The sequence below is a fragment of the Prunus avium genome, chromosome 4 (assembly GCF_965620075.1).
Source record: "Prunus avium chromosome 4, drPruAviu1.hap1.1, whole genome shotgun sequence".
NCBI classification, from domain to species: domain Eukaryota; kingdom Viridiplantae; phylum Streptophyta; class Magnoliopsida; order Rosales; family Rosaceae; genus Prunus; species Prunus avium.
Window position 1 is genome coordinate 37,673,770 of NC_142287.1, and position 12,122 is coordinate 37,685,891.

The 12,122-nt window shown below is 36.1% G+C and overlaps 2 protein-coding genes and 1 non-coding gene across 3 annotated transcripts; 2 read left to right on the forward strand and 1 right to left on the reverse strand.

Annotated features, from left to right (window-relative positions):
• Positions 1–3,380: 3,380 nt before the first annotated feature.
• TRNAI-AAU (transfer RNA isoleucine (anticodon AAU)) lies at positions 3,381–3,454 on the reverse strand. The gene has a single exon. It is a non-coding gene; the product is annotated as a tRNA-Ile (tRNA).
• Positions 3,455–3,647: 193 nt separating this feature from the next.
• Positions 3,648–6,904, forward strand: LOC110771658 (ER membrane protein complex subunit-like protein (Protein of unknown function DUF106, transmembrane)). The gene is made up of 8 exons (XM_021975997.2): positions 3,648–3,913; positions 4,018–4,111; positions 4,438–4,557; positions 4,651–4,699; positions 5,043–5,142; positions 5,247–5,308; positions 5,465–5,523; positions 6,529–6,904. Exons 1-8 carry the CDS (start codon positions 3,762–3,764, stop codon positions 6,631–6,633), a joined length of 741 nt encoding a protein of 246 aa, XP_021831689.1. The 5' UTR covers positions 3,648–3,761; the 3' UTR covers positions 6,634–6,904.
• Positions 6,905–10,537: 3,633 nt separating this feature from the next.
• On the forward strand, positions 10,538–11,856 carry LOC110771659 (uncharacterized). Its single transcript, XM_021975998.2, has 2 exons — positions 10,538–10,697; positions 11,020–11,856. Exons 1-2 carry the CDS (start codon positions 10,683–10,685, stop codon positions 11,491–11,493), a joined length of 489 nt encoding a protein of 162 aa, XP_021831690.2. The 5' UTR covers positions 10,538–10,682; the 3' UTR covers positions 11,494–11,856.
• Positions 11,857–12,122: the final 266 nt, after the last annotated feature.

Below are 12,122 nucleotides of genomic sequence, written 5' to 3' on the forward strand. Positions count from 1 at the left end.
GGAGCAGCAATTGCTTTAAGTGAACTCCAACATCTGGATAATGATGAAACCAAAGAGGAAATTTCCTTCTGCATGCGGTTGGATGAGCAGACCAACATGGCAGAGATGCTAGAGAGGAAACTTATATTCAAGGAAATTCAGGTCGAAGAAGCAGAAAATTGTGCCAATGCTGCATTCCTTGTAATAAAATGGCTTACAGATCAGAAGGCAACAGATAAAACAGAGAGAAACATTCCCATCTCAATACTAGTTACACCAGCCGGAATGGCCAGCCAGAAAAGTTCCGACACAACAAAGTAAATGCTTTAGGACTAGAAGATGTCATTACTGAACTTGAGTTGGCCAGGTTAGGAATATTGGAGTCTGAGAATGCTATCGAAGCATTTTATGCAGATACAGAAATGCATATAGTGGCCCTTGAGACCAACATCAGTGAAGTTTATGATGAATACAAGGAGTTGGTTCAAAACTTGGTAAGTGAACTTGAAATGAGGAAGAAATATATGGAGTTAAGAGAGCATTCCAAAGTCTCAGTTTTGTACAGTTGAGTCGCTATCATTAGAAGCACACAAGTATTTGAAGTCTAAAGATATTTATCACATGATTCTTGAAATAAAAAATGAGCTAACTGTAGACCGAAGATTTCATTTACACAAAAGTAAATGTGTATGATTGCCCTTCAGCAGACAAAAGTTTAGAAGATGAAGATGAATGGAGTACTGATAGTACTACGTCAAGCTGTGATTCTTCAACCGAAAGTTTTGCTTCTGGAAACAAATTGTGGGCATTAGAAGGGCAAACGGGGGACCCGAAAGTTAAAGAAGGCTCAGTACTTCAGTCTGCTGATCAAGATCCAGAAGAGTCAAAGTGGGTCTTAAAAACTTTCACGGACTCTAAAGGAGCAACAGTCTGCCCGAAAAAAGGAATTAGAGATGGCACTTGATGCTTTCAACAAACTATATGTTAGGCTATAGCCACACTCATTAGCGAGTTAGACATTGGAGGTTGTTCTCAACCAGCAGGTATATTCTTTACTGAGTATCTTACACTTTTAACAATCAGAAACATAAATTGATCAAGGGACTTAATCAGCTCATATTATATGCAGGGCTGAAACAACTTGTTCCATGGTTTGAGTCAGGGACGGAGAGTTCTTATGGTTGTCATGCTACAAAAAAGGTACAACAATTTTTTTTCTCAAATCATCCAATTCTTGCATTGTAAATTTGTGAGGCAACTATATGTTAGAAAGGATTAATAGTAGCACTGTCCTAATCAATCTTTTCTAAATAAGAGACTAAGTCAGCTAAATCACCGTTCTTATACTTTGTGTAACACTCTTGTGATGTGCAGGTAGTTTCTGATGAGGAGTGATTTTGCTAGTAGCTTCTTAACCAAATTTGAAGAAGCGCTTGCAACAATAAAAGAAGCTGATGTTATTTTAAATGCCTTGTGGAAGCAAACTGGTGAAGAACTGATGATAGATAAAGCAAGCTTTATTGAAGAAGTTGAACATCTCAAAAATTCAGTACGTTTGACAGAAAGAGAGAATGAACTACTGCAGGATCAATCTCGTTATAATTTGGTGGAGATAGCAAAATCATTGTCTTTGCTTGAAGAGTGTTTTATGCAATTAAAAAGTGAAGTGGAGGACAGGTTCAAAGTATTATATGCTGAAACTGAAAAGCTGATAAAATCTTTGAGCCAAATTCAGAATGAACTAAAAATAAAAACATGCCAGCTTGATGACATGCTGTTTCAACATAAAAAGCTCGAGGATCATCTTACTGATACTGAAAAGGCTCTGCTTTTATCAAATTCTAATCTTGAGCAGGCCAAAGATACAATCAATACTCTTTCAGAGCAAAATTTTGAGTTGAAAGTGCTTCTAAATGATCTCTATCTGAAAAATCCGATGAACATGAGGCTATCTCTATTGAAGCTCGCCAGGTATGCTCTTCAGGTTTTTTTCTTGTTCATTTGATAGCATAGTTATGTTTGCAGGTGAATTTCTCTTATATTTTAATAGTATAGCCGCGCGGCTATACGCCACAAATAGAATAGTTTAACAGTATAGTCCATAAATAGTATATTTTAACCGTATCGCCGCGCGGCGATACTCCATACATAAAATATTTTAACAGTACAGCCGCGCGGCTCTACTGAATACATAGAATATTTTAAACGTACGGCCGCACGGCTATACGCCATAAATAGCGTATTTTAACCGTATATCCTCGCGGCTATACTACATAAATAGAATATTTTACCAGTATAGCCGCGCGTCCATACCCCATAAATAGTATATTTTATAAGTATGGCCGCGCGGCTATACGCCATAAATAGTATATTTTAAAAGTATAGCCGATCGGCGATACTCCATACATAGAATATTTTAAACGTATAGCCGCCTGGCTATACCCCATAAATAAATTATTTTAAAAGCATAATCTCCTTTTTAAATTTGTTTAATCAGTAGTTATGTTTTAATTATTATTTACTTAGTGAATACTTAGTATTTAAATATTTTATTTAAGAATCTTTTTTTTCAAATTTTAATACTATTATTAAGTAATATAATTTATGAAGTTAATTAAAATATTTAATATTAATTATTCACTAAAGAAATAATAATTAAAAGATAATTACTAATGAAAGTTATTATTTAAATATTTTATTGATTTCATAAATTACTTAATAAATAATAATTAATTAATTAAATTATTTTTCAGACTTTTGTTTTTGTTTTTTATGTTAAATAATAATTATAACATGATATATTTAAAAATTATAACCGAGCGACTGTTTGAATATTCAGATTGATTTAAGGAAATATGACTAAACAAGTAATAATTAAAAGCTAATCTATATATATAAAGCAAAAGGCAGAGAATGGTGAAACATTCAAAATACCAGAAAATGCCCTTGGTTAATGCAAACATTAAGAATTGAAATTATTAATTAAGTGAGGATAATATGGTAAATTTACACTTTTTCATATTAAAAAAATTTAAAATTAAAAGAAAAATCAGATAATGGATCCTCTTTTTATGGAACACAACTACCCATTATCTTTTTTAATTCTAAAATAAATTAAATTTTTTCTTTTAAAAAGCCTCTCGCAGGCACGGAAGCGCATGCAGAGAGGCTAGTTATTAATTATATTAATTAAATAAGAGTAAGATATTACTCAATTAAAACTATTAAGTAATTAGCGATTCCGAAGAAAATTTTATCATTATGAAAATTAAAGTCGAAAAAAAGTTTCAAAAAATTAATTACTTTTTATTAAGTTAATTAAAATATTTAATACCAATTGAAACTTATTTGGTGAAAAACATATACTGAGGATTGAAAAATAGGTAAAACAGCTGAAAAGGTGGCCCATGCAGGTCTCGAACCTGCGACCTTCGCGTTATTAGCACGACGCTCTAACCAGCTGAGCTAATAGGCCAGATGATTTATCATTTTGAAATTTGTGATTATATACAATTTTGATTTGTTGGTGAGAATGATTGGGCTGGGCCTGTCACTCTTTCGTTATTGGGTTGTTCGGACTCAACATATGAAATCCAACGACTTTTAAAGACAAAAATAACCTTTGACTATCCAAGAGGGACACGGATATCCTCGTCCGTCTTTGATCTTTTCACTTTTGCTTAACAGAAGTGTGTAGTGAAAGAAACAATCGATCGAGGCAGAGCAGAGCAGAGACCCAAAACGAACCAAAGAGTGTCGTTTAGTGCCTGTGAGGTCCAACAATGGCGGCAGATCTGGTGCTAGACACAGCCATCAGAGATTGGGTTCTCATCCCTCTCTCGGTGGTCATGGTTCTCATAGGTGTCCTCCGATACTTCGTCTCCAAGCTCATGCGCTCCAACCAAGTCCCCGATGCAAAAATCATCAAAGAAGGGTCTCTCTATCAACACTAACTATGCATGCATACTAAACGCACCTATATATATTACTAATTCTCTATCTGACTTTATCAAATTAAATTTTCTTTGCGAATTTCAGGCAATTGATTATTAGGGCTCGGAATTTACGTGCTGCTGCTAATTTCATACCTCCCAAGTCGTTTCGCGCTCGCCGGTTTTATTTCAGCAATGAGGTTTGATATTAATTCTCGCTGTAATTGCTATTTATGCACGTAATTCCCCTAATAACACTCAAATTGACATGTTTTTGTTCATCTTCAAATTATAAGCTGGAAAACAATTTTTATTTGTTCGTCTTGTTGATGAGTTGAGTTAGCATTAGGCGTTATGTAATTTGGATCGGAAATTTGGATCCACCATGGCAAGAATTCTCAACTTTGATTTATATGCTTCAGGGGTTCTTTTATAGCAGATGCTTTTGCTGAAACTAGCTTGTAGTCTGCTATTTTTTTGTTGTCACTCTGTTGATACTTAAGTCAAACACGTTGCACTGTGGCAGGAAAATGGGTTGTTAATTGTTCCCAAGGGTCAGGCACAGAATGCACAAGCGCAAATGTTCTCTGATCCCAACATGGCTATGGACATGATGAAGAAAAATCTGTCTATGATCATACCCCAGGTACTTCAAATTGCTTGTGTTTTTATTGTGATTTGGCCTGATTTTCCCAGATATGGTAACTGATATTTTTATGATCGCCTTTGTGTTGGCCAGACTCTTACTTTTGCATGGGTCAACTTTTTCTTTTCTGGATTTGTAGCAGGTAAGTTTCAATGTCTCTGAATCCAATTTTTCTGTTCCTATGTTATGCAACTGCTTTGTTACTTTGTATGGGATGTGAATCTTGCAAATACACGAACCTGTGACCTCTTGGGTTTTGTGTTAATTTTTTTACAACTTGTGACTTCTACTCTTTTATGTCATTAATGTTCGTTCACCTTGGTGCTTCCATAAATTCATCATCCTTCTTTCTTCTTCCCTTTCTGCTCTGCCTGTATGATAGATCGTTGTTCAATGTATGTATGGTTGTATTCACTAATATAAAGTGTTACTATCATATGGTCAAGTTATCATGTTATATATTTGTTTCTTTTTCTTTTCCACAGCCAAAATACCCTTTCCTCTTACTCAAAGGTTCAGGTCAATGCTGCAGAATGGGATTGACTTAAGCACTGTTGATGTTAGCTATGTCAGTAGCCGCTCATGGTACTTGTCGACATTTGATCTATCCAGTTATTTAAAATTCAATTTCCTCCTCTTGGTTGTTTGCTTAACTGATTGTCTCAAATTATTCAAAATCTCTCTCTCAGGTACTTTCTTAATCTGTTTGGATTAAGAGGATTGTTTAGTCTCATTCTGGGAGAAGAAAATGGTTAGTGCCACATTTTGTGATTATTTCATCATGATAGCTTTCATACTCAGAAATGCATGTTGAGCTTCTTTTCACACATGTAACACCGAAACTATGAGCTAGAATTTATGTATTCTAGGAGGTTGATAAACTAAAATAAAAACTTTTCTTATGCAGCCATGGATGATACTCAGCGTATGATGCAAATGAGTGGGTTTGGTTTTGATCCATCAAAGGTATGAACTTAATAGTTCTTTGTAATCCTCGAGGTTTAAGAGTCATTAATCTTAGAAAATTTCAGATGCCATTCTTTGTGCTTTAGTTTCTTCGCAACCATTCTATTTATGTAATTTGGCCTGCTCAATATGATGAACGAAAAGAACTGATATCTAACTACATTTCATGAAAGTATTCTTTTTAGACCTTGGATTCTATGCATTGTCATCGCTGTTGTTTTTTAAGTGCATTTGTTGTCAAGTCGTTTGAACGTTAAGGTCAGGGATTTTTCCTTTTGGGACAATAGGTATGTTGGGGCTTATATGTCGTCCAATCAACTTACTCACTTGACTGACAGTGGATGTGATCTCCTTAATTAAACTACTTAGGACCCGTTTGATAACCGTTTCAATTTTAGTTTTTAGTCTTCATTTTGTGTGCTAAAGTATAGAGGAACAAGAGGGAGAATGGAAGTGAGAATGAGAGTGGAGATGGGGTTTAGAGGGAAGATGAGAGGGGAAGATGGGAGGGAGGAGTAACAAAAGTGAAAACAAAAACTAATACTGAAATCTATTTGAAATTGTTTTCACTTTCAAGTTTTTGTTTTCACTTTTGTTACTCCTCCCTCCCATCATCCCCTCACATTATCTCTCTCAATCTCACACTCACACCCATTCTCACTCCTATTTTCCTCTATACTCTTAACACAAAAAATGAAAACTAAAAACTAAGATTAAAATGGTTATGGTCCCTTAATTTATTATTTCTTAGAATGTGAAGCACCCATCACTTTGCATGATCACCTTTGGAAGAGAATGGACAGATGTGAACTGTCCCTAACATACTTCATATCTAACAAATGTGTAGCTGTATGAAAAGTATTGGAGCATTACCTTATAATTTGTTGAATGTATGGCTTCACGTTTCGAGAAAAAACCTTAACTCTAAAATAAAATCTAAAGCAATTTTATTCTGTATCGCCACTCCTAATCTATACGGTTTTCCTTATTTGTTTAATTGGTCAGAGCTTGGGCGCTGAGAAGGACAGTCTTGACATAGTCCAGCATGATTGGGCCTTACCAAAATTTGAGCACCGTGCTGAAGCAGTGTTGAAGAAACTTGCGATTTGAAAAACCGAATCATGCAGTTGTCGGGCTGGCTCGAAAACATCGTTCTCTGCCTTGCGTGTTCCAGTCTTGGGTTTCTTCCATTCCCACCGGCAGGAAAGTCAGTTAGACTTAGAGCTATGAAAAATATAGGAACTTTTGAAAACCTTATTAAAGTCTGTAGCAAGGTTAAAGTTGTTCTGATCATTAAACAATGACACGCTTTGCTGGTTGTAGCTTGTATTGACTTTAAAAAATATTAAATTATTTTGAGATTCCAATTTTCATTTTTGCATCGCAGGAAATGTTTTCAAATCAAAATATTGTGAGTGACTTATATACAACTCTCAATCCTATTATTTCAACATGACATTATTATATTTGTAAAAGAGTGGTTTAAGTAATTTTATTATTATGTTTATGGATGCCGTGGATACAATTACTTTGCAAAAGAGGCTTTTGGAGTTGGTTAAAGAATGAAAGAAATAACAAAGTTGCAACTGGTTGGAATTATATTTTTCGAGGTTTGACGGAAAAGGACCCAAAGAAAAAAGTGCGTGCTATATTCTTTAATGGATATGATTAGCATGAATGTGGTCTGCAACTTTAAAGATTCACATTCACTCATAAGATTCAATTGAAGCAGAGCCGGCAGCCGAGGCTTCCCCTTCCTACCATGATCCATAGTCATTCGTTCTCAGTGGCCGAAACTTCGGAAGTTTTGATTGATTGATATATCTCTTGTCGATCCAAGGCCCACTTTGTATATATGGTGGCCTACCTGGACTTGCAGCCTGCTGTTAAATTGAAAATGGGAAAGAAAGAATCAATCAACCAAGAGGAAAATATACTTGAAAAAGAACGTGCTTATATACCAAAAGGAATAAAGATGTTTGCCCAAGGGTTGCAAATTGCAATTCCAAATATACAAGTCATGTACATTGAGAAAAAACACCCTACTTCCGTTTCATTGTTCCACTCTTCTTATATCTCTTCTCATGTCACTTATCAAATAAAGAGAGAGATTAAAAAAAAAAAAAAAAAAGCAATAAAACGGAAGTAAAAAAGTATTTCTCCATAAACATATGTCAAGACGATAAGAAAAAACAGAAAGCTAGTTAGTTTTTGATTGAGCTAGCTAGCTCTCAATCAATTAGATCACTTGGTTCTTGTTGAAAAGAAACACATGTTCTGATTGTGACGTTTTTGGTGATTGCTTGGGATTTAAAAGCACTATATGGAATTGGACCAATTAAAACTTGGTAGTTACGTATAAAACTCACCACCCTTCTTCCATTACCATAGGCTTTCATGTTGAAAGCTGCAATTCAGAAGAAAAATTTATATATAGAATAGCTTTCATGTTGAAAGCTGCAATTCAAAAGAAAAATTTGTATATAGAGATTCTGTATAAGATTAAGCGCAAATATGTGACTTGAGAAACCTTCTCAAATGCAGTTAATTGATGAATTAAAAGAACGTAGCTTATTTAGAAAAAAAAATATTTTATTTTATAATTTTAAAAAGTAGTCTTTCTACTTTTAAATCATCCTCCGCGCACCATTTTATAAAATTTGGAACGTAAAATCTTTGCGTGCGTTTCGATCTTATATATTAGTAAGGAAAGAGCACGTCCTACATTCTACTTTGGACAATTGCGTATGGGCAAAAGGGGATTGTTTTTCCAGCATGGCCAAAACTCAAGCTTACGTGTATGACACCTACACTACACACACACACTAACCGGAGTCATGGAATTGTTGACCAGCCGTTGACGCATGGGTCCCAACTCACTCCCCAGAGGAACTGCGCTCGGTTGTCCCGTCCCATGTTCTACTTTTTATACTTGTATTAAGAAGGCATGCCATGTAGACTACTTACTGACTGGTGCAATTGTTTATTGTTGTCATCACTCATCACACTAATTTTGGTGGGGGACACTCCCCACCGTCCTCTGCTCTTTAGCCTTTATCAAACTATTTCCCTTTGTTGCACATTCGCGGTTACAAATTAGGGAAGGAAACGATGTAAATCTACCCCCCTCTCGGTTAGGAAACAATTCCTTATTCCCGTTTTATTGCCTCATTCCTTCTAATTTTGATAAATAACGTGAGAAAAATATACGAAGAAAGGAGCTATGAAATGAGATTAATGAAGTCTTTATCCACAGATTAATGACAAAATACAAAATTAGTAATGAGATGACTTAATCTAATACTAATACACATCACACGAAATGATTATTTACATTACAAGGGGAGCATGGCATGGCATGGAATGGATGAATTTCATGACGCGCAAGTCGAGGCGAGGCATGATGGATCGTTTGCTTACTGACTTTCGTCCTAAATTCGAGTTAATCCGTACAAGAGAATAGTATACGCATCTCTAAATTATTATTATTATTATTATAGAGATCCACAATAACATAGTAATTAGATCAGTCAATGACGAATATGCCCTTTACTTGGCTATAGTATAGCTGTCCTGAGTACCTAAAATTGATAAGGGTAGTATAGTACGTGTGCAGTTGACGATATATTCAGAGCGATGAGTGGTATCCAGCAAGGCAAATCATACGGATGCAAGTGGGTCCGGAGTCACGAGTATCCGACCTGTAAAGCATCAACAGCAGGACCCACTGGGCCCCACGCAGCCCTCATCTTTATAGAAAGGGCGGTTGCCAAAGCCAAGCGCAATGGGCTCAAAGGATGGGATGGGAAGGTTTGCCACGGCAGCGTTTTTTATTTGTTTTGCATGTGGGTCCCACATGGAATGAGGGGCCCATGTGGACGGTGATGATCGCAGTTGGTGATGTTGGGTCCCACCCTGAGGCACCAGGCACCGGCCTTGATACGTTGTTCTCTTGTTTTTGGCTCGCGTCCAATTTGACGGAGTGGATGATCGATCAAAGTTGTTGTTTTTTGGTCCCAAATTCAATTCTCTTCAAAGTGATTATGATGAAGAATGAATGGTGAAACCTTAAAAATGGTAAACAAATTTTTGACTAGAATAGTAAAAGCTGCCTCTCTCTTTTTAACCACTAAACGACACTGCCATCAAGTTTGTACCCTCTGCTTTAATTTGTCTACTAATCCTGTGCATTTAATTAATTAATCAATTCATCAGAGCTAGTGACAAAATTGAATTATATTGCAGATTCTGTGCATTCCTCATGCCCCCGTGCTCCATCCCATGCCTATTCAACATTGAGTAGAAAATAAGAAAAATAAAATCTGCATTATCACCGCAACTATCACGGAATTAATCGTGTAATTGGTTGTGTGGAAAGATGGGAATCCTTGTACTTTTGAATTTACTTTAGTTGAAATTCTAACTCTTGTCTCAAACTTTGATCTATTCTCTTGTATAATAAAAGTGCGAAAAATTAGATGAATTTAATTTAGTGTAATTCTATTGCATCTTGTGTAACGTTTTTAGTTTGCAAAAGCAATGTTTGAACACTCACTCACTCATACTAGAAAAAGAAAAGAAGACTTTTAACCGAAATTAGGCTAAGCTTATTAGTGATGGGGCCTACTAACTAAGACATAAAAAAGAAATGGAGGGCACAAGAACATGAATGCATGATGGCCAGTCACCTACATGCCCTACTGCACAAAACATAGAAAAACCAACTCAAAAGAAAGATATGATGCTGATATGAGAAATGGCCTCCACCATTTGCCATTCCAATTCATTCATTGTCTACAAAGCTATTTCTATTACAAAATATACTTTAAAATCTGAAGGAAAAAAAAACACCAAACCAAAAACATTTACAACTAGACAAGTTAATGTCCTTTAATTTGTGTCAGTGACCATGAGGTGTCAAATTGCCAAAAGATTCTTCAAGTGCTCTCTTTCTCCTATTCTTTTTATTTCTTTTTATTTTTTTATAAGATTTAGGCATTGAGGCACTCACACATCTATCTATATATAGCTCTCACATTGATCATTTCTTTCACTCACTAGCAATTAAGCACTCTTTACTCACTCCTCCCATATCTTGATTCTTCAAGCATTCTATTTTCCCAGTTTCTGTTCAATTTTCATTACCCTTTGCTAAAGCAATGGCCACTGTTGAGGTAATGCGAGCTCATCTACATAGACACAATATCTCTGTTGCTTTTCCTGGTGTTCTTTGGTGTCAAAAACAACCCATCTGCAAATATATATATGTGTGTGTGTGTGTGTGTGTAGACTTGACTTATTATTTGCTACTGATTTGCACACAAGTATAAAGCTTGAAAGTTGATGGATCGACCCGTGTCGAAAACTAAGGATTTTATGTAATTTATGCTATTATAGTATTATGCAATATTAGCTTCTTCTCTTTTGGTCGAAAACAATATTAGCTTCTTAAAATGAAAATATGAGTGATTTTTTCGACAAAACTTGATTTTGAAGGTTGCACCAACAGCAACGTTGCAAGAGAATGAGGCAAAGACAATTGAGGTGATCAAGACTGAGGACAAAACCCCGGAAGAGCCTGTGGCTGCAGCACCAGCTGCTGTCCCTGAGTCTGAGGCTGCAACCACCGAAGAGCCAGAGTTAAACACACCAGTAGAAGCAGAAGCAGAGGCAGAGGCACCTGCTGCTCCTGAAGCTGAAGCTCCAGTTCCAGCTGAAGTTGAGACCAAGGAGGTGGCAGAGGAACACAAGGCTGCTGAGGGTGAGGCAGAGGAGCCAGCAGCAACAGAAACAGAGAAAACAGAGAAAATAGAGGCAGAAGAAGAGCCCAAAGAGGTCACAGCAGCGGAGCCTTTTGCTGCTGTTGCAGAGGAGACCAAAGAAGAGACCACTGAAAGTGCTGAGACACCAGCAGCTCCTCCTGCAGAGGAAACTACCACAGATGTTCCGGTCGAGAAGACTGAGGAGTAGAAGATTTATGACATCATCACCATCATCATCATCATCATCATCATCATCATCATCAGAGAAGTTTGTTTGTGGGGGTGGCCCGGGTGGGGGTTATTTTCTAGGTTGCATGTCCAATTTGGTCAGCTTCTTAGCTACATTTATATTTTGGTTTTTAGTTGATAATGGAGGTAAGGTTTTAAATTAGTGAGGTTTGGCATTTGGAATCTACGCTTATTTTAAGCTTTATATCATATGTGTTCAAGACGATGGCATGCATGGTGTTAGATTGAAGTAAGTGGAATTGGTGTGAAGAAGAGATGTGATTTCTGTTAGTTTTGAATAATATTTATTTATGCACTTATAATATTCTTGTTTGTTTTGCTATATCTTTCTTCCTTCTTCTCGCCCTTGTTGGAATTTTTGTGAAAGTTTTGGCCTTCTTTATGCCAATGCTGGTATGAGCTTGCACTTCAAAGAGAGATCATGATGACCCTCTTTTATTTCTACCAACAAGTATAACCGCTAGTTAAGTCATAGAACATCAAAAGGCTCAACTCACACACATATAAGGAAGTGGAAATTAGAAATTTGGCTAGAATCATTAAGAAATTTTACATGAAAAAGTTGGAAAGTTTGTATAAGAATAAATT